The 22,752-nt window shown below is 38.1% G+C and overlaps 1 protein-coding gene across 3 annotated transcripts in view; it reads left to right on the top strand.

Annotated features, from left to right (window-relative positions):
• The window catches only part of KCNQ5 (potassium voltage-gated channel subfamily Q member 5), a 499,459-nt gene that overhangs the window by 322,032 nt on the left and 154,675 nt on the right, over positions 1-22,752 (top strand). For all 3 annotated transcript variants that reach the window (XM_077903397.1, XM_077903400.1, XM_077903399.1), the window contains exon 2: positions 8,248-8,338. In XM_077903397.1, coding sequence (XP_077759523.1) covers positions 8,248-8,338 — 91 coding nt within the window. The remainder of the gene's footprint in view (positions 1-8,247; positions 8,339-22,752) is intronic.

The following is a 22,752-nucleotide window of genomic DNA, read 5'->3' as shown; positions in this document are numbered from 1 at the left end:
AATTCGTTTTTAGAACTGTTAGCCGATGACCCTATTTTTGCAACTTCACAGAGATTACAGTGATAGTATTAATTAATTAGGGTCTTTATTAATATTTAGGCTTCATTGCACTTGAAAAGCAGAATCATGCAGTGTTGAGTTTTTTTTCCAGTTTCAAGTTTTTACATGCAGTGTTTTTAATCAAATATTCCAAATCACCTTTAAAGACACCAAAAATGTTGTATTTAGTTTTTATTGCTTTGCAATGGACGCTGGGTGTGCAAAATGCCCTTCTTTTATAGAAAAATTATGCAGAAAGGACATTTTGCAAAATGCCAAGTTTAGAAAAGAAGGGGTAAATTTAGGAAGCTGGAAGAGAAAAGTGAGCTCCAGTCATTCCTCTGATAACGAGACTTTGATTTCATCAGACAGCATGTCCTCCAGGCAAGTGCCATGTCAGCCAGTGGGTCATCTTTGGTCACTAATATCATCATGTATACTCCAGTCATCCTAATTCATGATGCACTCATAAAGCCTTCCATCAAATGTACTGAAATATATTGGTAAGCAATACTTTTTTTTTAAGATTTTAATTATTCATGAGAGACACACACAGAGAGAGAGAGAGAGGGAGGCAGAGACACAGAGGGAGAAGCAGGCTCCATACAGGGAATCCGAAGTGGGACTCCATCCCTGGTCCCCAGGATCAGGCCCTGGGCTGAAGGTGGCACTAAACCACTGAGCCACCCGGGCTGCCCAATCGCTGGGCCACCAGGGCTGCCCTGGTAAGCAATACTTAAAAATTTATGAAAAGTCAGAGGCAGGGCTGAATTTCCTTCAGAAGATATTTCCAAAGAGTTGTTTCCTTAAAAATCTCTATGTCTACTTCCTGTTAGCATTCTTTACTTTCATTCCATGATTCCATTCCATTTCAAATATTTAAGATCTACCTCCCCCAATGTCTTCTTTGTAGTTGACTTGCATGGAAGTTATACTATGGAAAGCTTATAGTCCACCAAAATACTTGCAGACAGCACTTTCTAGGTAGAAATGTGGTTGTTTCAATCTGTTAATTTGCATCCTCAATGAACTAAGTTCATTGAGATGTCTACTTTAAACATCAGTTCTGTTTCTCCTGTCTTCGTTGCATTATTCATAATTGCTTGTGAGTGACTGGGGGTTCTGTGTTTGTGTGAATGACATGGTGTAACTTGCCATGGTTCATTTGGCAAAGCATCAGCAGAGCTCTTCTGAATGCTTTATTTTCACATCACTTTAATTCTTGCTAAACAAACCCATGCTTGAAGCACAAGCTTTGAAAGCTGGACATCATCTGTTCCACAAGCACCCGTGATATTTCCAAGTAAGACTTCCTTTTTTTTTTTACCAAATTAATTCTGACAAATTGATTCTTAATTAACCCATAAGAAAAGCTGATGGTAATTTCCTTGAATAAACATAGAGGCCTTTGAACCGGTAATTTTTTTGTATTATAAGTGTTCTTCTCCTCATACAATAATTTTTGCCTTCTAGAGGAGTTTTAGACAAAGGTCTGAATTGAAGATAATTGCCTTAGAAACAAGATATAAGTGACTTCTTTAGGCAAAATAAAGGCCAATGACTCTTGCAGAATAATTTTAAAGAATATGGATATTTGGGGATTAATATATAAAAGAAAAAATGGCCATATTTTTTCAAACTGATCTTAAAACTTACTTAAGTAAGGTGGTGACTCATGCCAAAACAGGCCATTTCCAGGTCCCCACCCCTGCCTTCCTAATCTACCATCCTCACCCCTGCACAGGAACCTAATTTTTCATGTGTGCCTTAGACTCTGCAGCAGTCTGGTGAACCATCCCTCAGAATAACATTTTTAAATGTATAAAATACATGTGATTACAAAAGAAAAAAGTTATATTGAAATGCTGTCGTTACAATTTTGAACAAGTTTCTGATATAGTAATACCTGTGCTTCTTGATTAATACATTTTTTTAAAAACCCAGAAGCGGGTCTAATAACTACCATAAATAATCTTGAAATGATGAGCAAAATAAGTATGCAAGATGAAACAATTACGGTTTTATCTACTACTATAAAATGGCATATGACAATATCTGTGATTTCTATAAGTAACAAAGTCACAAATACTGTTAATGTCATCATGGTTTGTTGCCATGATTAGTGACAAAGCAGTAATTTTTTTTTTCCCATCCATGCTCACTACCCCCCTAAATTCTATGCACAGACCCCTTGGAAGTCTGTGGACCCTAGATTAAGACACTCTGCATCCAATGACTCTTGCCACTGCTCCCACTTTTATTCGATCAATAGAGAGGTGGAGTGGGGTAGTGGTCAGTTGCCAGCATACATCTGTGTGGGACCCTCAAAAGCAATGATGTCAGCAGAACCACATTCAAAGCCCAGTGGTGTACCATGTCACTGCCAATGAGCCCAAGGCCTAAACACTGTCACCTCAAAGGGATCATTCTGTCAGTTCAGTGCTTTCTCAAGCCAGTGAGCCTTTCTCTGGCAATGATACTAAAAGCCAATTCATAGCAGAATGTATTCATTGTTCCCCATGATGTCATTCTACAAGATCAGGAAATGTTCCTCAAATAGCTTTTATGCTTATTTACCTAAACGTTATATGCTTGGTCGGCACTTTCTTAAGGATAACATGTTCTGTATATTCACTCTCTCTAGGGAAAAAGCACTTCCATCACTTTAAACAGATTTTGTGCCCAAGATTTAGACCCACAATTCCATGTAGATGTCTAAAACTGGATTTATCCTCTTCTCAAAATCAATTTTTTCTCCTGATTTTCCTGACTTTTCTCCTCCTGACTTCTTAGGGGTGTTGTAGTAACTATGAATGGAAACCTCAGACCTTCAGTCACTACACCCCTTCCTAATGTCCACTGCCCAATTTAATAACTATCCAAGTCAGGGAGCTCCTGTGTTTACAAGTTTCCCTGTGGTCTTCCTCTCTATTTCACTCTAATTTCTACCACTTAGTTTACAACCTAACCTAGATCACCATTACTCTTGCCCCTACTTCTTAACTACTCAGGTAAGTCCTAACACACATTGCTGACAATTCAATTTTCCCAGAGTGCAATTCTGATGATAGTTCCCTGTTCAAAAATCATCAATGGCTCCCCATTATCTACTGAACTAAAGATAGACCCTGCCATACCAGCCTCTCCACATCATGACCCAGACTCCCAATTCAACAACTGTCTTACCCTGTGCTGCAAACTTAATTACTTTTTGTTCATGAAACAGGGAACAGATATTTTACCTCATTTATTTTCTACCTTATCACCATTCTCACATTGGACTCTCCTTCTGGGATGTGTCTCTCCAGAAAGTTCTCTTGTTGAAACTCTACTCTTCCTTCAAAGACAATCTCAAGCATCACCCATAAGACTTTCTTGATGTGCTTCCAGCATTCCCAACTGAATAGGAGAACCCCTCCCTGCTTTCAACCTCTAACGTATTTTTCTTAGCATTTGTCAGCCTCTGCCCTTCGTTATGATCCAGTACAGTAATCTTCCTTTAACTGCAGGAGACACACTCCAAGAAACCGTGGATAATATCAAGCCTATATACACTGTTTGTTCCTGTATATGCCCATGATAAAGTTTAAGGTATAAATTAGGCACAGTAGGAGATTAACAACAATAAATAATAATAAAATAGAACAATCATAACAATATTCTGTAATAAAAGTTATGTGAATGTGGTCTCTCCCTCTCAAAACACCTCATTGTACTATATTCACCCTTATCCTTCTTGTGATGATGTAAGATGATAAAATGCCTACATGATGAAGTAAAGTGAGATGAATGACATAAGCATTGTGATGTAACCCTAGGAAACTACTGACCTATCAGAAGTAGGATCATCTGCTTCTGTACTATAGTTGACCACTGGTAACTGAAACCACAAAAGTAAAACCATGGATAAGGGCAGACTACTATATGATCATATAGTCAACCGCATTAGATTTTTTTAAAGTTTTTTTTTTTATTTAAACTCCAGCCGCATTATATTTTTAATTCTTTAAAAAAAAGACTGCTTTAATTTATCCCTTGTACCTCAGTAGAGTTTGGTATACTGTTTTTTACAATGGGTTCTCAGTACATGTTTTCTATTGAACTGAAACAATTCCTATGCAAAAAATGAATTTGTAGGGATGAACTGCCTTACACTTTTCATGTACCACTGAAGGATAAGCAGGTGTTCACTAACTCTAATTTATTGATTAATTGGTAAATTTTAGTGATACTGTTCTTTTACCTGGCCTTCACCCACATGCCCTCATGGACTAGAATGCTCCTTCTCCCCAGCCATTCCAACCATTGTGCTTACTCCTGCTGGGCTTTCAGGGCTCAGTCTGACCATCACTTTCTCCAGGAAGTCTTCCTAACCCCAAGTCTGGCTTCATGGGCATGCAATCTGTGCTTTGCACAGAGCCCAGTGCTTACAAGGGTGCAAAAATTGGTGCCATACTTAGCTATCACCATCTTGAAATTCGTAAGAGTTTTTTTTAGGTTGTTTTTGTTTTTGTTTTTGTTTTTGTTTTTGAGAGAGAGATAGAGGGCATGTATGACTGAGGGGAGGGGCAGAGAGATAAGCAGAGGGAGATAATCCCAAGCAGAGCCCAATGCAGGGCTTGACCGCACAATCCTGAGATCATGACCTGAGCCAAAACCAGTGTCAGCTGCTTGACCAACTGAGCCACCAAGGTACTCCTTCAGTTTTTTAACAAAGGGACAACATTTTTTACTTTGCACTCAACTCCTCAAATGGAGTAAACAATCCTGCCTAACCCCTTCTCTACTATATACTCTTTCATCCCCTGTGTTTTCCCAATCATCACTCAGAATCTTAATTCTGTTTACATCTGTTAAATGTTTACTTATTTAATTTAAATTAAATTGATTTAATAATTTCATATTTATTTAATTTTCTGTTTACTGTTCTGTAATGCCTCAACAGACCCTAAACTCTGTCAAGGCAAAGAATGACTCAGGCTAGTATTACATACTTAATCTATATTTGCTGATTGGCTAAATGGATAAATGGTTGGGAGACAAAGGAATTAATGAATTAATGAATGTATTTTCTCTCTATAGCCCTTTGTGCAGTCTGAGCAGTGAAGGTCTTTGGCTTGCTGTCTTCAGATGGCCCCCTATAGACATAACAGAATTCTAGTACAGAAACTACTCTTAGAAAACAGTGTACTACAATTGGCTCAAGAAAGAAAGGGGCAAAGCAGTGACATGAAGGAAAAGGTTTAAGCAACACCCAAATATTAATGAAGAAGGAATTAGCCAAGGACTCATGATATAGATCTGTTTTGAACACAGAGACCATGAAGATACCACTGGGATGCTCTTGGGGGAAGAAGATGTCTTAGAGATTAAATAATGCCCTGCTTCCTTTTTCTAATGATTTCTGTTAAGCCTGGACAAGGAAAGCATACAGCTGCTCTCAAGAGGGGAAATATCTGTCATCATCTTTACTTGTTGCCGCATCACATCCTCCCAACTGTCTTTGTGATCCCTGAATTTCATTTTCTCATTAGTAGCTTGGGAGTTTGCAAGTGCACTGAATTCCACTTCTGGCTTACAATTTCCATTCCACTAAAGCCAATTTAAAGTATAATCCAAAGTATCCTGAACTCTTAGATACATGAGTCAAAAGTATAGTGAGTAGTTATTAACGACATATACTAGGTTTTTTTCACTAGTGGAAAAACCTTCACTCCTTTTCCTTGGAGACTTCTTTATTTGAAATGATAAGTACTGGGACGCACCTGGGTGACTTAGCAGTTGAGTGTCTGCCTTTGGCTCAGGACGTGATCCTGGTCCGGGGATCCAGTCCCGTATCAGTCCCCTCTATCTCTCTGCCTCAATCTCTCTCTGTATCTCATGAATAAATAAATAAAATCTTTTTAGAAAATGAAATGATAAGACTTCCCTCTCAGTTTGAAGAAGTAGAGAAGTATCCCCAAAAGTCTTGCAGAACCAAGAATGGTACCGCCATTCTCATCTAGCCATGCTCATTCAGCAACACTATACAGCAGCTCAACGACAGACAGTCCTGAATCCTCTTTCTGCTACACAGCCTTGGATGAGTTATAAATGTTCTTCATTCTCAATGTTCATATCTGTAAAATGGGAATAGTGATATTTCTACTGCATAAATTTGTGAGAATGACTTGGATAATGCATGTGGAAGTGCTTAGCACTATGTCTGGCTTACAGAAAACCCTCTATGAATGTCAGTAATAATCATCAACAGCAGAACATAAGCAATTATGAACTTTGACTTTGTTCTGTATTGTCAGCAATTTAAAGAAACAAGGAATACATGGTATTGGTTATGGGTCCAAACTTCTCCTCTAAAAGGGTCAGTGAGTACATATTTTAGTCTTGTGTGCCAAGTTGTCTTTGCCATGACTACTTAGTTCTGCATTTGTGGCAGGAAAGCAGCCATAGACAATACATAAACAAATGAGTGTAGCTAAGTGATAATAAAACTTTATTAACAAAAACAGGCTTTAGGGGCCATATATGTTCCCTAGGCCATAATTTACCAATCCGTGGTTATAGTAGGTCCTTCAGAGCTCCCAGTCAAGTGCGATACAAAGGCTTGGACAGCATGTCAGGGTAAACCAAAAGGAGGCAGAAACTAACTCCAGTGCCATATATAAGAATGTGGAAACTAGTATTTTAGGGGAGATTACTGTATGAGCTTCCCAGAGATACACAAAAGTAAAAGGTATGTCCTAGAGCAAGTAGTTCAAGTATTTTTTTTCTTTTTTGTTTTTTTTTTTTTAAGATTTTATTTCTTTATTTGAAAGAGAGAGAGGCAGCAGGGGAGCAGAGGGAAAGGGATAAGCAGACTCTGTGCTGAGCATGGAGCCTGATGCAGGGCTGAGGCTGAGATCAGCCTGAGATCCTGAGACCACAACCCAAGCAAATACCAACTGTCATTTAACTGACTGAGTCACTCAGGTGCCCCTATTTATTTGTTTGTTTGTTTTTTAATCTTCCATTTCAGGATAAGTAATTTCAACTTAAAACATAGCCTTCTCAGGGATCCCTGGATGACCCAGCAGTTAAGCATCTGCCTTTGGCCCAGGGCATAGTCCTGGAGTCCCAGGATCGAGTCCCACATCAGGCTCCCTGCATGGAGCCTGCTTCTCTCTCTGCCTATGTCTCTGCCTCTCTCTCTATCTGTGTCTCTCATGAATAAATAAATGAAATATTTTTTAAAAATAGCCTTCTCTTTTTATTAGACATTTTCCTTGGGAACTTAGCTCCATCCCTGGATCCTGAAAGTACCATAATTTGAGGACTAAAAATGTCTGTAGATTGATTGGTAGAAAAAGCTGCTCCTCACTTCTGCTCCCTAGTGCTGTATTATGAATAGACAGAGCTGAGGGGGTCATCTCTTTAGCAGTTTGCAGGGAAATAGAAAAGTACATGGGTAGCAGAAGAAATCATTCCCTTCATTTTATGTTCTCATTAATATTATAAAGGAATGACAAACAAGTATCCAAGAGCAAAATTAGACTGTGAAAATGAGCCAGTGACTTAGTAACAGCCACTTAGAACATTTGATGGGTCACCAGAACTGCCAAATGTGAGGTGGATTCTGCTTCTTTGAAAGGAGAATAGCTATGGTATGTGCTCCTGGGGTAGGAAAGAAAAAACATACTTTCAGGACCTTTCTCAGGATCCCCACTTGTAAGAGGATTAATGAGAAGTTCACACATTTTCAGATGCAGTCATTTAAATATAGCATGCAACACACACCATGTAACACTGTCTTCATCAATGATGTTGTAAAGGAACTCCATGCTCACCATACATTATACTTTATATGGAGGTAGGGAGAGGGGGAGAGAGAGGGAGGTAAAGGGAGCAGGAGTTGGGGGGAAGAGGGAGAGGGAGAGAATCTTAAGCAGGGTCATGCCCAGCGTGGAGCCCAACTCAGGGCTTGATCTCATGACCTTGACATCATGACCTGAGCTGAAATAAAGAGTCAGATGATTAATTAACTGAGCCACCCATGCACCCCCATATTATATTTTGATATTCAAAATAGCTAGTCCCTTCCAAGGCTCTTATGATTTAATCAATACCAATTCAAGTGGGTCTGGTGCTTTAAACTATAAAAACAAGAAATGAAATCTGTCATGATAAGGCAAGGTTCTTATCATATTTCTCTTTTTTGTTGTTGTTTTACAGTTTTCTCCTTGTCTTTGGTTGCTTGATTTTGTCAGTGTTTTCCACCATCCCTGAACACACAAAACTGGCCTCAAGTTGTCTCTTGATTCTGGTAAGTGATACACATGAGCAATAATATACATAAAGTTTGTATAAAAGCTGCCTATAATATATATGTTATGCATTTTATCCCACAAAAAGGTCTGTCTAGAAAAGAAGAGAGTTACTGTGAAATATAAAACTTTCAAAGATCACTGATATACTGGCCCACCATTTTAACCTTTACTCAATCCTCAGGAATATATACAGATATATTGTGTTACTATTACATAGCAATATCTTGTGTTATAGTTACATCAAAAATAGAAGATGAGACTTGGAAGCAGTTTTACTCATGTTTTTCTATGGTTGTAAACAAATTATAAGAAGAATCAATATCCATGAGGTCTCTCATAATATTGCTAAAAGTTATAGGATAGAGAACATTTTCCAATAACTGCAATTTGGCAGTAAGTAAGTGAAATTAGTCAAGAACTATGAGAATATAGCACCTCATAAGAAAACAGAAGGCTCCTTCATACTTTTTTCAACCAACAGACTACATTATGAGTTTTGCTGCTAATGCAGTTACCTACCTGGTAAGAAATTCTGCAGTTAGCTCTGTTTCCATTATGCTGTCAATCCTCAACCACACAGAATTGCTCAATTCATTTTAAAATGGAAAAAGACCCCAAGATATTTTAATCTGAATTATTCTGGGCCTTTTAAGCTCTTTTACTTTCTATTACAACTAAACTATATCACTGTATACTCAAATCACATCTGATTGAAAGTTTAGTTCATTTACATCCATTTTGATCCACTCAGTGCAAAAATATCAGATTTGACAGTCTCAGAACTTTCTGAATGTACTATAAATTGGAACAACTCACTTTTGTAAAACCTGGTGGACTACAGAGGAGGAGAGAGAAAGGGTATGTGGTAAGCTGGCTTATGGGCCCTAATAAAGAGATATTGGTCATGTGCAGCAATATGCATTTAATATAAGAAAATTATTCTTACCTTGAAGGTGAAACTGAAAGATTTCAACTCACATAACCTGAGTGGAGGACAGCTATTCTTCCTACCTATGCTTTCAGATGGCTAGTTAGTGCTTGAAGTTACCAAGATTTCATCAAGTTTCTGTCCTACATCAGGGAGAAATCACTTCTGAGCCTGGAACAAATCTATCCCAATTTGTTTCCATACAAATTGTGCTTAGCAGTATATTGTTAATGTTAAGGTTACTATTTTGAAACCCAACATAGAAAACAGACCAAAAAGCACACTGGGGATTTGTTCCATTTATAAGGTTTCCATTTGTGTAGCAAGTGAGCTTTTAGCCTCATGTACCCCTTTGATAACAACAAATGATCTGAGCCCAAGGTCTAAGGCACAGCTGGCTTTTAGGTTCATATACAGAATTACAACTAGGAATTTTAGATTAAAAAAGTAAACCTGATTTTTGGACTCAGAAACATGAAAAGCTGGATCTATTGCATGACCAATGGTATATATTATGAATTAAGTTAGCATTAAGAATCCCATAAAAAGGAATTTTTCATAACAGGTCAAGAATTCAAAATGGTAGGTTTACATCCTTCAAATTTCTGAAATATAAATTCCTCCATTGCTAGTGAGTTTCTGAATGGTCTAAATAGACATTACTAATGAGTTTCTAAATATGTTATTAAGAAACCCAAAGCTGATTCATATCCTGGTTTTTAAAACTTTCTGAGCAGTGAACAATTCATTACAGTTTAGTAACTAGGGTGCATTTGAGTAGATAATGTAGATGTGGTCATATATTACTCAGTTGGGGTTTTTTGCCAACTTTATTGAGATATAATTGTCATATAATACTGTGTAAGTTTAAGGTGCATCATTAGATAACTTTATATACATATGTATGCAAAGTGATTGCCATAATAAAGTTAGTTAACACTTCATTGTCTCACATAGTTACCATTTTGTGTGTATGCGGTGAGAACTTCTAAGATCTACTCTTGTAGCAATTTTCAAGTGTATGCTACCGTATTGCTAACTATAGTCACCATGTTGTACATTAGACCCTCAGAACTTGTCTTATAACAGTGAGTGTGTACCCTTTGATCCCCCTTCACCCACCTCCGTGCCCCCTCCCTGCAACCATCAGTCTACTCCATTTCTAGGAGTTCAGGGTTTTTGTTTTTTAGATTTTACGTATAAATGAGACCATGCAGTATTGTCTTTCTATGTCAGATTTATTTCACTTAGCCTAAGGCCCTCAGGGTCAATCTATGTTGTCACAAATGGCAATATTTCATTCTTTTTATGGCTGAATAATATTCCATTGTGTGTATTTATAAATACAATGATTCCATTTCCTTCAGGTATTTACCCAGAAATGAGGTTGCTGGACCCTAAGGGAAGTTCTATTTTTTATTTTTTGAGAAACTTCCGTACTCTTTTTCCAGAGTAGCTGCATCAGTTTGCTTTCCCACCAGCAGTGCACAAGGGTTCCCTTTTCTCCACATTCTCCTCAGCATTTGTTACTTCTCATCTTTTTATAATAGCCATTCTAACAGGTGCAAGGTGATATCTCATTGTGGGTTTGATTTACATTTCACTGATGATTAGTGACCACTAATCATGTTTTCATGTACCTGTAGGCCATATTTGTGTGTCTTCTTTCCTCCCTTAGTCTTGAATGATTTTGGATTTAACAAACTAGAAATCAGACCTTTATTATGCAAATAGGGCCTTTGTTTTGAGCAATACAGTGATTACTGCTTTCCTCCTTCTCAAAAAAGTTGCTATGCTTCCACAGGAAGACTGCTTGCTTATCCTCCTGTTGTGCTATGGGGATAAATTGTCAAGGTGTATGTTTTAAACCAAAATATATCCTTAAAACCTACCTAGAAATATGCAGGCTCTGTTGCAAGTCAAAGATTTCCCTGATGTTATTTTTCTTCAATTGTTTCTCCAAAAAGTATGTTTTATTTAAAAGTCTCATCCTCTCCTGACTGAGCCAGCCAGGAGAATGCTGAAAAAAAAAAAAAAAAAAAAAAAATTATGCTTTATATAGACAAAAAAAAAAAAATTCAAGTCTAGGCTTTGTTTTTATTTTCTTATTCAGTAATTAAAAATTGGAAAAGCATGCATATTTTAATTCTTTTTCACAATTAGTTAAATGTTTAGTCAGTTATAGAATATTGGAAAAAACTAAGACATATCTTAATAGCTTAGGGAATCTTATTTTTAATGAGAATTTTTAATCTTATTTTTAATGAATCTTATTTTAGTTTTTAGGGAATCTTTTTAATGTGTATGTTTGAGACAGTTAATCTAATTTCAAAGTCTGTCTTCTAAACATCTAATCAAACAGAATTCATAGAACACAATTCTGAGTAGCAGTGTTTTTAGCTCTCAGGATGAAGCATATCTAAAGAATTGCCATCCAAATAGGAATATGAATGACTTTTAAAATATCTGCAAACATTTATAATAAAGTCACTTTTGTACACTTCAGGCCACAAATAAAACACCAGAGAAATAAATTTAGAAGAACTGTATATGAATCATATATCACAATTGTATATTTTTCCATAGTGCTGTCCCATGTGGGTTTTTTTTTTTAACGTTTTAAAAGATGTCCCTAAATTCTAACTGTAATTCCAGTTCTGTGCAAGGAACAGGCACCCACACTTCTGATAGGGAGCACACAACAGGCAAAATGGCTCCTGGACAAACTTTCCAGGCTCCTCTGTGATATTCATACTTTCCACCTGTTTTCTTGAGGAAGCCAGCATACCAAGGGCAGGCCTTTGCTTGGACTTGATCTTGCTCACCTCCTGGGGTTCCCATGAAGTCTTCAGCTCTCCTTCTTCACCCCTAGGGAAGAGGCCTTGTCATTCTCATCAAGAATCACACTCCCAATGCTACTTACATATTTGTAACTTACTGGCCTTGGTTATAAGGCAAATGGATACATACAAATTCTGTAGAAATTTGCTCTTTTATTCTTCTCAGTTGCGTGGACTGGAGCTTCATGATTATACCAGGTGCCCTTATTTATTTTCACAGAAACAATGGTGTACAGACTTAAGAAGGCAATGTAGACTCTAGAGCTGGGTACACTGAGTTCAGATTCTGCTTCTATCACTGTTTATGTGTTTGCCTTTGGGAAATCACTTCTCTATGTCTTAGTTTTCTCATCTGTTAAAAAGTGGACAATAATACAGCCTACTTCATAAAGTGGTTGTGAGGATTCACTGAGTTCAAGTGCTTAGAAGAGGGCTCAGCACAGAGAAAGTTGGCAAATATTATAATCACTGGTTATTCCATATATAATGAAGCCTAATAAGGACAGAGAACAGTGGAATACTTGGAAAATGCTGCATTTGAGAAAATATCACACTTTTATAATAGAAAACAAGTATCTTTGCTAGGATTTTCTCATCACAAACACTGCTAATTATGGCAGCTTTTTTTTTTTTTAATGGCAGCTCTCTATAGAAACATGTTCATCTAACTAAAAGTGACTCTATGGCATACATTCAGCAAGAGGCATGTGTTCATAATAACCACTTATTTTTGGTGCCTAATGAACAGATTCTTATTGTTGTAGTTCTTTGGTAAATGCATCTGATGAAAATGCCCATGGCTTTCTACATTCTTCTCCCAATGTCTGCATCTGCTGGGTGGAATGCTGGGCAGAGATAACAGAACTGCCTGCTCTGCCCTCACTCTGAGGATAAAATTTATGAATTCAGGAATATAATACGAAGCTGTGTACCCAAATACTGAGGACAGTTAAAAGCTGGTGTTAATTTCCTATGTATTGCATATTCTTCAGAACTGAAAGAGAGCTAGTATTATTTAAGTACCTTTCATTTATCAGGTTCATTGATTTCTTATTAAGAGAAAAACAAACCATAAAAAAATGTTCATTTTAAGTCTTAATTCTCTTATTTACCAAATGGCTAATTAAGTTGTGCAAGATGGTGCACAGGGTATAAGACAGAGCTAAGATGCCATCCTAAGCCTGGCTGACAAAAAGCCTGGGCTGTCTTCACAGCATCGAGCAACCCCATATTTCCCTGCCTGTTAGTCAAGGACTAACAAGTCCTACCAAAGTGCATTCGCCACTGCTCAACAACGCAGTCATAAAGGTCTAAGGCTTCTTTTGGGCTCCATCTATGCCAGGTGATACCTACAATCCTTTTACTTAGAATACATTTCTTTCTTTCATAGAAAATGTACTTACTAAGTTATCACAAATGGGTATGTCAATTTGAACCACTATAGTTCTTTGTATCAAGAATTCTAAATACTATTTTATAAACAACCAGAACCCTGATCTTTGGGGTAGTCAAGCTTCAAGTTGTGTCTTCTGGTCTCAGCTTGGATTGCTCAGCTGAGCAACGTTAAAGGAAACTCGGTTTCCAGGTGAAATTATCGTGGAAAGTTTTGTTTTGTTTTGTTTTGATTTGATTTGATTTCATTAGCCTCAGGTTGTATGTTTTAGCATTTCTTATCCCACTTTCTAAGAACAATGCTGTTTAGAGTGCATTTCATCTCCACTGAATAATCTGGCCTTCCACATTCCTCTTAAAGTATTCATTTTAGGGCTTTAAATGTAGATTGTTAACCCATTGACAAAGATGACCTCTCCACTTAATGAAAGTGGCATATGTTATATGCCACATTTTCATCAATTCATAAAATTGCCCACCCACAAGCAATAAAAGGAATGCCATTATCATTTTAGCAAGATAGAGAATGTCTCAGTATATTTGCCTCTCTACCTGCCTGCTGTGTTAGAAATACTCCAAACCACAAATGGATTGTGCTAAGCATCTGGTTGAATACTCAAACACATGGTCAAATATTCAGGTTTTCCCAAACATCTGGATGTTTGGCACCTTCTAAACAGAGCATATGCATATTTGCTAGTTTTGCTTCATGTAGCAAAGCAAACATGGATTTGCTGTTTCTTTGCACAATGAATCAGTTCCTGAAATGTCTATGAATCCAATTTAGACGGATCTAATTATATCTTAAGTGCACTAGTGGCGCTTACTATTTAAAGAAAATCTGTAGTGAATCCTTTTGTAAAGTGAACAGTCCCCTTGAAAAGCGAATAACTGCAAAATTAATCCGTGTTGCATGTTTGTTTTCTTTTTCTAATATGAGTGGATGTGGGTTTTTTTTATTGCTGTAAGAGCATCCATTATCTCACATGGCATTGAAGAATTAGAGATGTGGCCATTTCCCACCTATCAGTATTAGTGGGGGAGTGATGGGGGGAAATCAGCCACAAACACATCTGCCAGTCCTTGAAAATAGAAAGGTTTGTGCATAAAATTATATGGGTTTGATGGGGAAGATTACATGAAGTCTTTACATTTAACATTCTGGCATTCAGCATTGCAAGAGAGGATAACAGAGTATAAGGATAAGAATCTATTTGAGGATATTAAATCTTATGTTTGTAATGGAAGTGACAGAGTATGAGATATTAAGCAATCAGAAATGAGAAATGAGCGATGCTTCTTTATGTTTATCACATCCCTGTAATTTACTGCAGAAAGCTCTCAGAATACCCCAATGAACATTGAAAACTGCAATTATTTTCCTCTGCTTGTCTTTCATCAAGGAAAATGCAAATAAACTTTAAAATGATTCATGGAGACCAACAATCCTCATCAATCTGCTGATGACTGAAAAGAAAAAGAAGGAGTAGTTTAACACCTACGCTGAATCTTAACTGAGGAATAATAATATAGTAAAATATCCTGTGAAAAGTGTTTCGCATATGAGAGGAAAGACTTGTTTGAGTTTAAGATAATAAAATTGTGCCTGAAAAAAAGACCATGTCTCTATCTATAATCAAGAAGGAAAGAACTTGACGGGTTTCTGTGGTGAGCACTGGTGTCTGACCATGTGGCCAGTCTATCAGAGAACCACTCTGCAATTTTGTTTCCAAACCACAGGAGCAGCGCAGCAGACATCCTTAGCATTGTGAATGAACCACACTCCACCAGGTTCACGCTGATGCTAATCGACTGTGTCCTTCTGAGCTCCACAAAAATGTATTCAACTGAGAGAAAGAGAGAAACAAGGCGATATAATAAACATCAGAGGGTTGCTAAAAAAAATAACAGAGTCCCAGATGGTTGAAAATAGAAAGAACACTCTTCCCTTACTGCTTTTCCAGGTTTAAGTGATGTCCCCCATTTGAAACCTGGGTCAGGGATCCCTGGGTGGCGCAGCGGTTTGGCGCCTGCCTTTGGCCCAGGGCGCGATCCTGGAGGCCCGGGATCGAATCCCACGTCGGGCTCCCGGTGCATGGAGCCTGCTTCTCCCTCTGCCTGTGTCTCTGCCTCTCTCTCTCTCTCTCTCTGTGACTATCATGAATAAATAAATAAAATCTTAAAAAAAAAAAAAAAAAAGAAAGAAAGAAACCTGGGTCAAAGCTGGGTGGAAACTGTTTCTTCCCTCTAATTTCCCTTGGTATAGGCTACTTGACATTGTATGTCTTCCCTCATCATTTACTTAGCAATAATTATGCAGCACCCAAACGAGCAAGGCATTCTGTTGGGCACTGAGGAGATAACAATGAACAAAACAGGCAAAATTTCTGTCCTTGTGGAACTCACATTTTTATGGGGAAGATACACAGTAAACAATTTGGCAAATCAATATATTAAGTGTTACAAATACAGGTAAAACAGAAAAGAGGAATAGACAGTATATTTAGAGAAGTCCACTGGAAAGAGACTTATACAATGTAGTGAAGCAGCAAGCCATGCAGAGATTAGAGGAAAGAACATTTCAGGCAGATGGAGCTTCAAGGGTAAGAGCCCTGGGCAGGAGTGTACCTACTGAGCCAAGGAAGGGCAAGAAGACCAGTGACAGCTAAAGGAGACTAAACAGGGGATGAGTACGGGGTGAAATCAGGCACCAGTGGGGCTCTAGATTTCTTAGAAAGAGGATCCAGAGGTGCCGGTATGGCATCTGCCTTCAGCTCAGGTCATGATCTCAGGGTCCTAGGATGGAGTCCCCCACCCAGCTCCCTGCTCAGTGGGAAGACTGCTCCTCCCTCCCCCTTTACCCCTCCCCATGAATGTGCTCTCTTGCCCTCTCATTCAAATAAACATATAAAATGTTGAAGAAGAAGAAAAAAAAGAAAAAGAAAAAGAAAGAAGAAAGAAAGGAAAGAAAAAAAGAAAGAAAGAAAGAAGAAAGAAAGAAAGAAGAAAGAAAGAAGAAAGAAAGAAAGAAAGAAAGAAAGAAAGAAAGAAAGAAAGAAAGAAAGAAAGAATCCAAAGCCAATTTAGCATCATTTAATATAATGGTACCTGTTACAAATTATCAATAAGTGTTTTATGAAAGAAGAGGGTAAATTGTTTAACTGCACATTATTGTTGAAATTTCACAGTATCACAGATATGGCACCAATATTAAAACAAGAGGCAATACCTGGCCTTAAAAAGCCCTGGAGTAGGAGAGTCATGGGACTGGAGCCATTTAGAAAGCAACTGAGGTCATTCATATGAAACATGATGGAGCCCTAAAGAAAACAGAGGCAGTGTGAGCCAAGGAGAGGAGATGAGCAAGAGCAATATAGATAGTTTAAAGGTTCAATCAAAAATGTAAATCCTGAATAATTGGTCAGTGCCTCACAGAAAGTCTGGGGAGGGCTCTTTTCAGACATGTGATACTCTGCCCCTTATATGCTACATAGCTCCAATTTGTTTGCCTCCTGCCTCATTTCAGATGTTGTCTGCTCTCCATAGACTTCCAAATATTTCCCTGGATCCTGACTACTCCCTCTCCTAATTTCTCCAGGACCAGTCCCTTAATTCACTGCAGTTTTAACTCAAATATATATTAAATGTTTCTTCCATTCCAGCTTCTGTGCCAGGGACCGGAGTCTCAAATATGAGTAAGATGTTGTCCTGCCCTAGAAGGCATATCTTAAAGAATATCCTTGTCTATAACCTCTGACTGAGTCTAGAAAAAAAACTAAAAGCCTTGAAACCATGGGTTTAAAGAGAATAAATGGTGAAATTAGGAGATGAAATAAAAATGGGTTGATATGTCACTTCTTTAATTCCCACTTTAAGATATGCGCATGAGAGAATAGACCTCATCTATTTCTCATGAAAGTCACAAATAAGATTACCAGAAACTATTTCCAGTATAGGTTACTACAAATCACTCTCCTATATTCAACATTGGGTTGGTGCTGTACAAAGGCAAAAGCTGGAAGCTGGGTCCCTTCTCCCACACAGGCAAACATCAAGGACCACAATTAAGGTGAGAAACAATCATGTTTCTGCAAAGTGGATTAGAGAAAAATTTTCCAAGCTGTAAATGGCAGCCTGACAAACACCATTACAGGCCGGATTCAGTGAAAATGCTGCAGATGTGGCTTCTTCCCGGGCTATAAATCACAATGAATCCACAGGACACTACTGGAAGATGGAGAACAGGAAAGAGGCTGTGAGTGTGACAGGCCCACCAGCCTCAGCTGGCTGCACACTAACGGAGGGAGATTCAGTGTGCCAGTGAGGACTCCCTCTCTCTCTCACTCCCCGCCACTGACTCTCCTGAACAGTATTTTTTAAATCAGGTAAAATCAAAGACAACTCAACATCAAATGCAACCTTACAACAAAGAGAAATCCCAACATAATTTGAAGATATTATGCAGAGGATCCCTGGGTGGTTCAGCGGTTTAGCGCCTGCCTTTGGCCCAGGGCGCGATCCTGGAGTCCTGGGATCGAGTACCACATCGGGCTCCCGACATGGAGCCTGCTTCTCCCTCCTCCTGTGTCTCTGCCTCTCTCTCTCTCTCTCTATGTCTAAAATAAATAAATAAATAAATAAATAAATAAATAAATAAATAAATAAATAAGTCAGAAGAAGAAGAAGAAGAAAGAAGAAGATAATATTATGCAGAAGTGAAGGGATGGCGAGCATCCCTGCCTCTAAATTCCTGTTAATAATGACTAAAGAACTTGCGAGTTGTTTACACATCCATGAATTTAGATGGTTTTCTGTCCCAGTTGGCTGACCCATCTTCTTCTCTCCAACAAGCTCCTTTCTGAGTCACTTTCTGGTTCTGTCCTGCAATCCACAGTACTAGAGAATTGCATGCTCAGGGTCACTGTAGCCAGGCAGGGACTGATTGAGGCAAGTGGACTGTGTGAAGCTTGTCTGCTGGTAGGTTTGGAGAGTTCTGGGCTGGGGGTCAGAAATGAGAAACATCTAGCTAGGTCAGAGGCCAGAGGCTATGAGGACAAATGTTTCCTTGAGTCACCTCTGCGGACTGAAGGATACGTTTTTGTTTTTGTTTTTTTTGTTTTTTGTTTTTTTTATCTTGAGCTGCTTGTTGATTCATTCATTCATTTATTCACTCATCAAATATTCACTAAGCACCTACCAGGTAGGCTGTGAGCCAGAGGCACTGCATACATCACACACCAACTGTACACCGAGATACTCATACAGTCCCAGTCCCCATCCTTGTCTGTGATGCATCTTTAAGATTATTTTTCTAGTTAAATCAGATGGAGAATTTTGAGTATTATGCATATGCAGTCTATTCTCTTTCCTCACGTTTCCATAATGCAAATCACCTCATATGCAATTGTAAATAGGGTAACGATGTCAATGTAACGTGGAAGTTAAAGATGATATTCCCAAATAACAGCAGCTGAGCATAAAGCATACCAGCCTAGCTAAAAATAGCAATGCTGAAGAGGTACAACAAAGTCCATATCCTCCTTCTTATTGTGGACACTTATTTGGACACTTGCTCTCCCTTGGAAGCACTTATAAGTCAATTTTCCCTAATCTAAACAAAAGACACAAATGTAAGGTGATAAAGGAAATGACATCTTTAGCATCCCCACATTCTGTGCAAAGCCTATGCCTCTCTCTCTACCTATATCATATGACATGAGGCCTTTGTCTGCATAACCTGGCACAGCCTGTGTCCTTCCAGACATCCCTTTCCATCAAGCTATCTTCACATTGGTGTGGGTGAAGACGAGGATTACTGCAGCATTTCCTTGTTCCACTGTGACAAATCTTTTTAAGTACACTAATGTCTTATTAAAATTTTGTTTTTGCTAGATCTCTTTTTTAAAGTTACATCGGTTGAAACTGGTTTGCCCTTACTCTTTATCATAAGGCCTGTTCTTTTTAGTGAGCAATCTTACCTACAACCTGGCTCTTCAGCAATGCATTTATTGCACTGTGACAGGAAAGTGGGTATAGGATTTTCCACGCTGCCTGTTCAAGAACACGTGTCACATTCTACATGCTAATATGGGCTTTTCAAGTGAAAGTCACCAGTGGCACAAAGTTGGGAAGTGTCATCCTTAGGTCAAATAAATCAAAGGGATAGAAATCTGTATCAGATCATGGCTTGTTCTACTTTCCCCTTTCTCAAGCTATGTTAAAGAAATCTTTAAGCTTTACAAACTTATTTATCAAAAGCTCAAATTTTTTAAATTAGCCTAAATTTTAATAAAAGAAGCATTTATGGAGTTTAGATAGAGAAATAATAGCACTGTAGACAGAAACAAATTTTGACACTCTTAGAATAGAGCAAATTGAGAATATTTTATTTACAATTGTAAGTTAATTTAATAATTTGAAATTTTATTTTTTGCTTTATTTAACTCTAAGTATTTTAATGCCTTCTCAGTATGTAAAACCTGTTAATATTTGGATTATTCTATCTTTTCCTATTTTAAAACTTAAGTAAAAGTGTACCTGGCCGGAGCACTCCACCCTTGGTTTAGGGGTTGTGAGTTCAAGCTTCATGTTGGGTGTAGAGCCTACTTTAAAAAATTAAAAACTGAATAAATAAATTTTTTTTAAAAATAATAAAACTAAAGTTCCAAATTTTCAGAATTAAAAGACTAAAAAAAAAAAAAAAGAATTAAAAGACTCACTTCTTTACCTTGCCACACATAAGTTTCTCAATATCTCTGATCTTTCCTATATCTCTGGGCTTATTCCTACACCAATTTCCCTTGACAGGGCCCACTGGGCAGCAGTGCATGTATGCATACCTGTCCACATACTATACTCCAGCAGTACTCAACCATTCATATTGCTGACGCATACTGCCTCTGCACCTTTATAAATGTTATTTCTTCCATTTGAAAAGCCCAATTCTCCCATTTCTTTTTACCACCTTGGTAATCCTATTTATTTTCAAGTCTCCACTCACATCCCCTCTTTCTGGAAGCTTTCTCTGACTCTCTGAGAGTTGTTTTGTTCCCCTCCTCTGTGTTTTGGGGTCCAGCACAACTCAGAGAAAATGGTCTAGAGCAGCCGACAGTCTTTAACAGCGTTCATCATGCTCTGCTATGATTGTTGATTTACAAAAAGATATTTTATTTCTGAGAGACTGAAAACTACATTAAAATAGGGGCTGTATGTTACCGATCTTTGTATTTCCTAGTATATGCCACAGTGCCTAGCATGTAGGAGATATTCAATGAATGTGTGAAAACTAAATATCCTGGCCATCCAATCTAAAGAAGGCACCAGTAATTCTCCACATGTATCGCCGTTCTGTTGTCTTTATAGCATCTACCATTATCTGATATTTTCTTTTTTTTTAAGATTTTATTTATTTACTTTAGAGAGAGAGAGAGAGCATGAGCTGGGGGAGGAAAAGAGGGGAGAGGGTAAAAGAGTGGGAGAGGATCTCAAGCAGACTCTGCACTGAGCGGACAGCCTGATAATGGGGCTTGATCTCACCACCCTGATATCGAGACCTGAGTTGAAACCCAAGAGTAAAATGCTCAACCCTCTGAGCCACCCAGACACTCCATTATTTGATATTTTCTTACTTATTTGTCACTCATTCATTATTGGTTTTTGTCATCAGAATACAAGCTCCATTAAGAGTGGGTCTTGTCATTTTGTTCATCATTTTCCCCCAATGTCTGGGACAAAAGAGGTACTCAATATCTAGAAGAAAAGAGATGCAAAGTAAAACTATTAACTGTGCAAAATAAATTACTAGATCCAGATTTTACTCTCTTCTACTAGTACCAAGCTTTTCAATAATTAGTAAATCAGTTCAGTGTCTCCATGGAGACATTAAAATACTGTGATTTCAATTAATCTTTTAGTTTTAGCAGTATGAAATTCCAAAAACAATTTTTCACTCCTTTGGAAGATCTATAAAGGCCAGTATAATTAAGTACTATAGAACACAAGTTTCAAAATCTAAAATACAATGATTATTTGCTAACTTTTGCCTTTTTTTCTTCACTCATTCTCATTTCCTGCTGAGTTTCAGTTACTCTTTTGAATCTAGAATAATCAAGTATTTGTGTTATCAAAGCAAGTACTCTTACCTAATATCAAAGCAGGCTGATCATTTAACATTAAAGAATAATAGTATAAAATGAGTCTGTAGCCAACATTAAAAATGAATAGGAAAAAAAATGAATAGGATCATATAACAAGAGAGAGTTACTGCAATGACCTAGTCAGTTATTCAACAGTAACATATTTTAATTAAAAAGTCATTTAGTAATGACTAAGTCATTCACTAATGATGTCTAGAGGCAAAAGGAATAGAGACTGATGTCCCCAAACATCTTCCTGTGATGGCATTTTAGATCAGCTGGGCCTAATCAGACTAAGAGGTAGTTATCACTCCTTCCTCAGACATCACATAATAACATTACTCATATTTCACTTTTGACATGTTTTGCTTTAAACCATGCATTAAACAAGCATTTCTTTAGTACCTATTATGTTCTAGGCTTTATGCTCTAGCTTCTTCCCCAGCCTCATTTAGATCATCCTATTTTCTCCTGTTTTTTCTTTTTTTAGACTTTTTTTTTTTTTTATGATAGTCACAGAGAGAGAGAGAGAGAGAGGCAGAGACACAGGCAGAGGGAGAAGCAGGCTCCATGCACCGGGAGCCCGATGTAGGATTCGATCCCGAGTCTCCAGGATCGCGCCCTGGGCCAAAGGCAGGCGCCAAACCGCTGCGCCACCCAGGGATCCCCTTTTCTCCTGTTTTTAATCGAAAGTGAAATTCCCCAGCACTGGGTGGCTCAGTGGTTGAGTGTCTGCTTTTGGCTCAGGTCATGATCCCAGTGTCCTGGGATTGAGTCCCACATCAGGCTCCCCACAGAGAGCCTGCGTCTCCCTCTGCCTATGTCTCTTCCTCTCTCTGTGTATCTCATAAATTAAAAAAAAAATAATTTGAAAGTGAAATTCCAAGCCATTGCCTGAATTAAAAGATCCAATTGCTTACCTTGAGAGAGAAGCAAAAGTGAGTCAGAGAACCAAAGGTATGTAGAATTTGAGATTAGGTGATCCATAAATATGATGGCATAATAGAAATGTGTAAAAAGGGCACCCCCGGTGGTGCAGCGGTTTAGCGCTGCCTGCAGCCCGGGGTCTGATCCTGGAGACCCAGGATCGAGTCCCACGGCAGGCTCCCTGCATG

The sequence above is a fragment of the Canis aureus genome, chromosome 7 (genome assembly GCF_053574225.1).
Source record: "Canis aureus isolate CA01 chromosome 7, VMU_Caureus_v.1.0, whole genome shotgun sequence".
Classification (NCBI taxonomy): domain Eukaryota; kingdom Metazoa; phylum Chordata; class Mammalia; order Carnivora; family Canidae; genus Canis; species Canis aureus.
The sequence above is the reverse complement of the archived record's forward strand: the minus strand, read 5'-3'. Positions and strand labels throughout refer to the sequence as shown.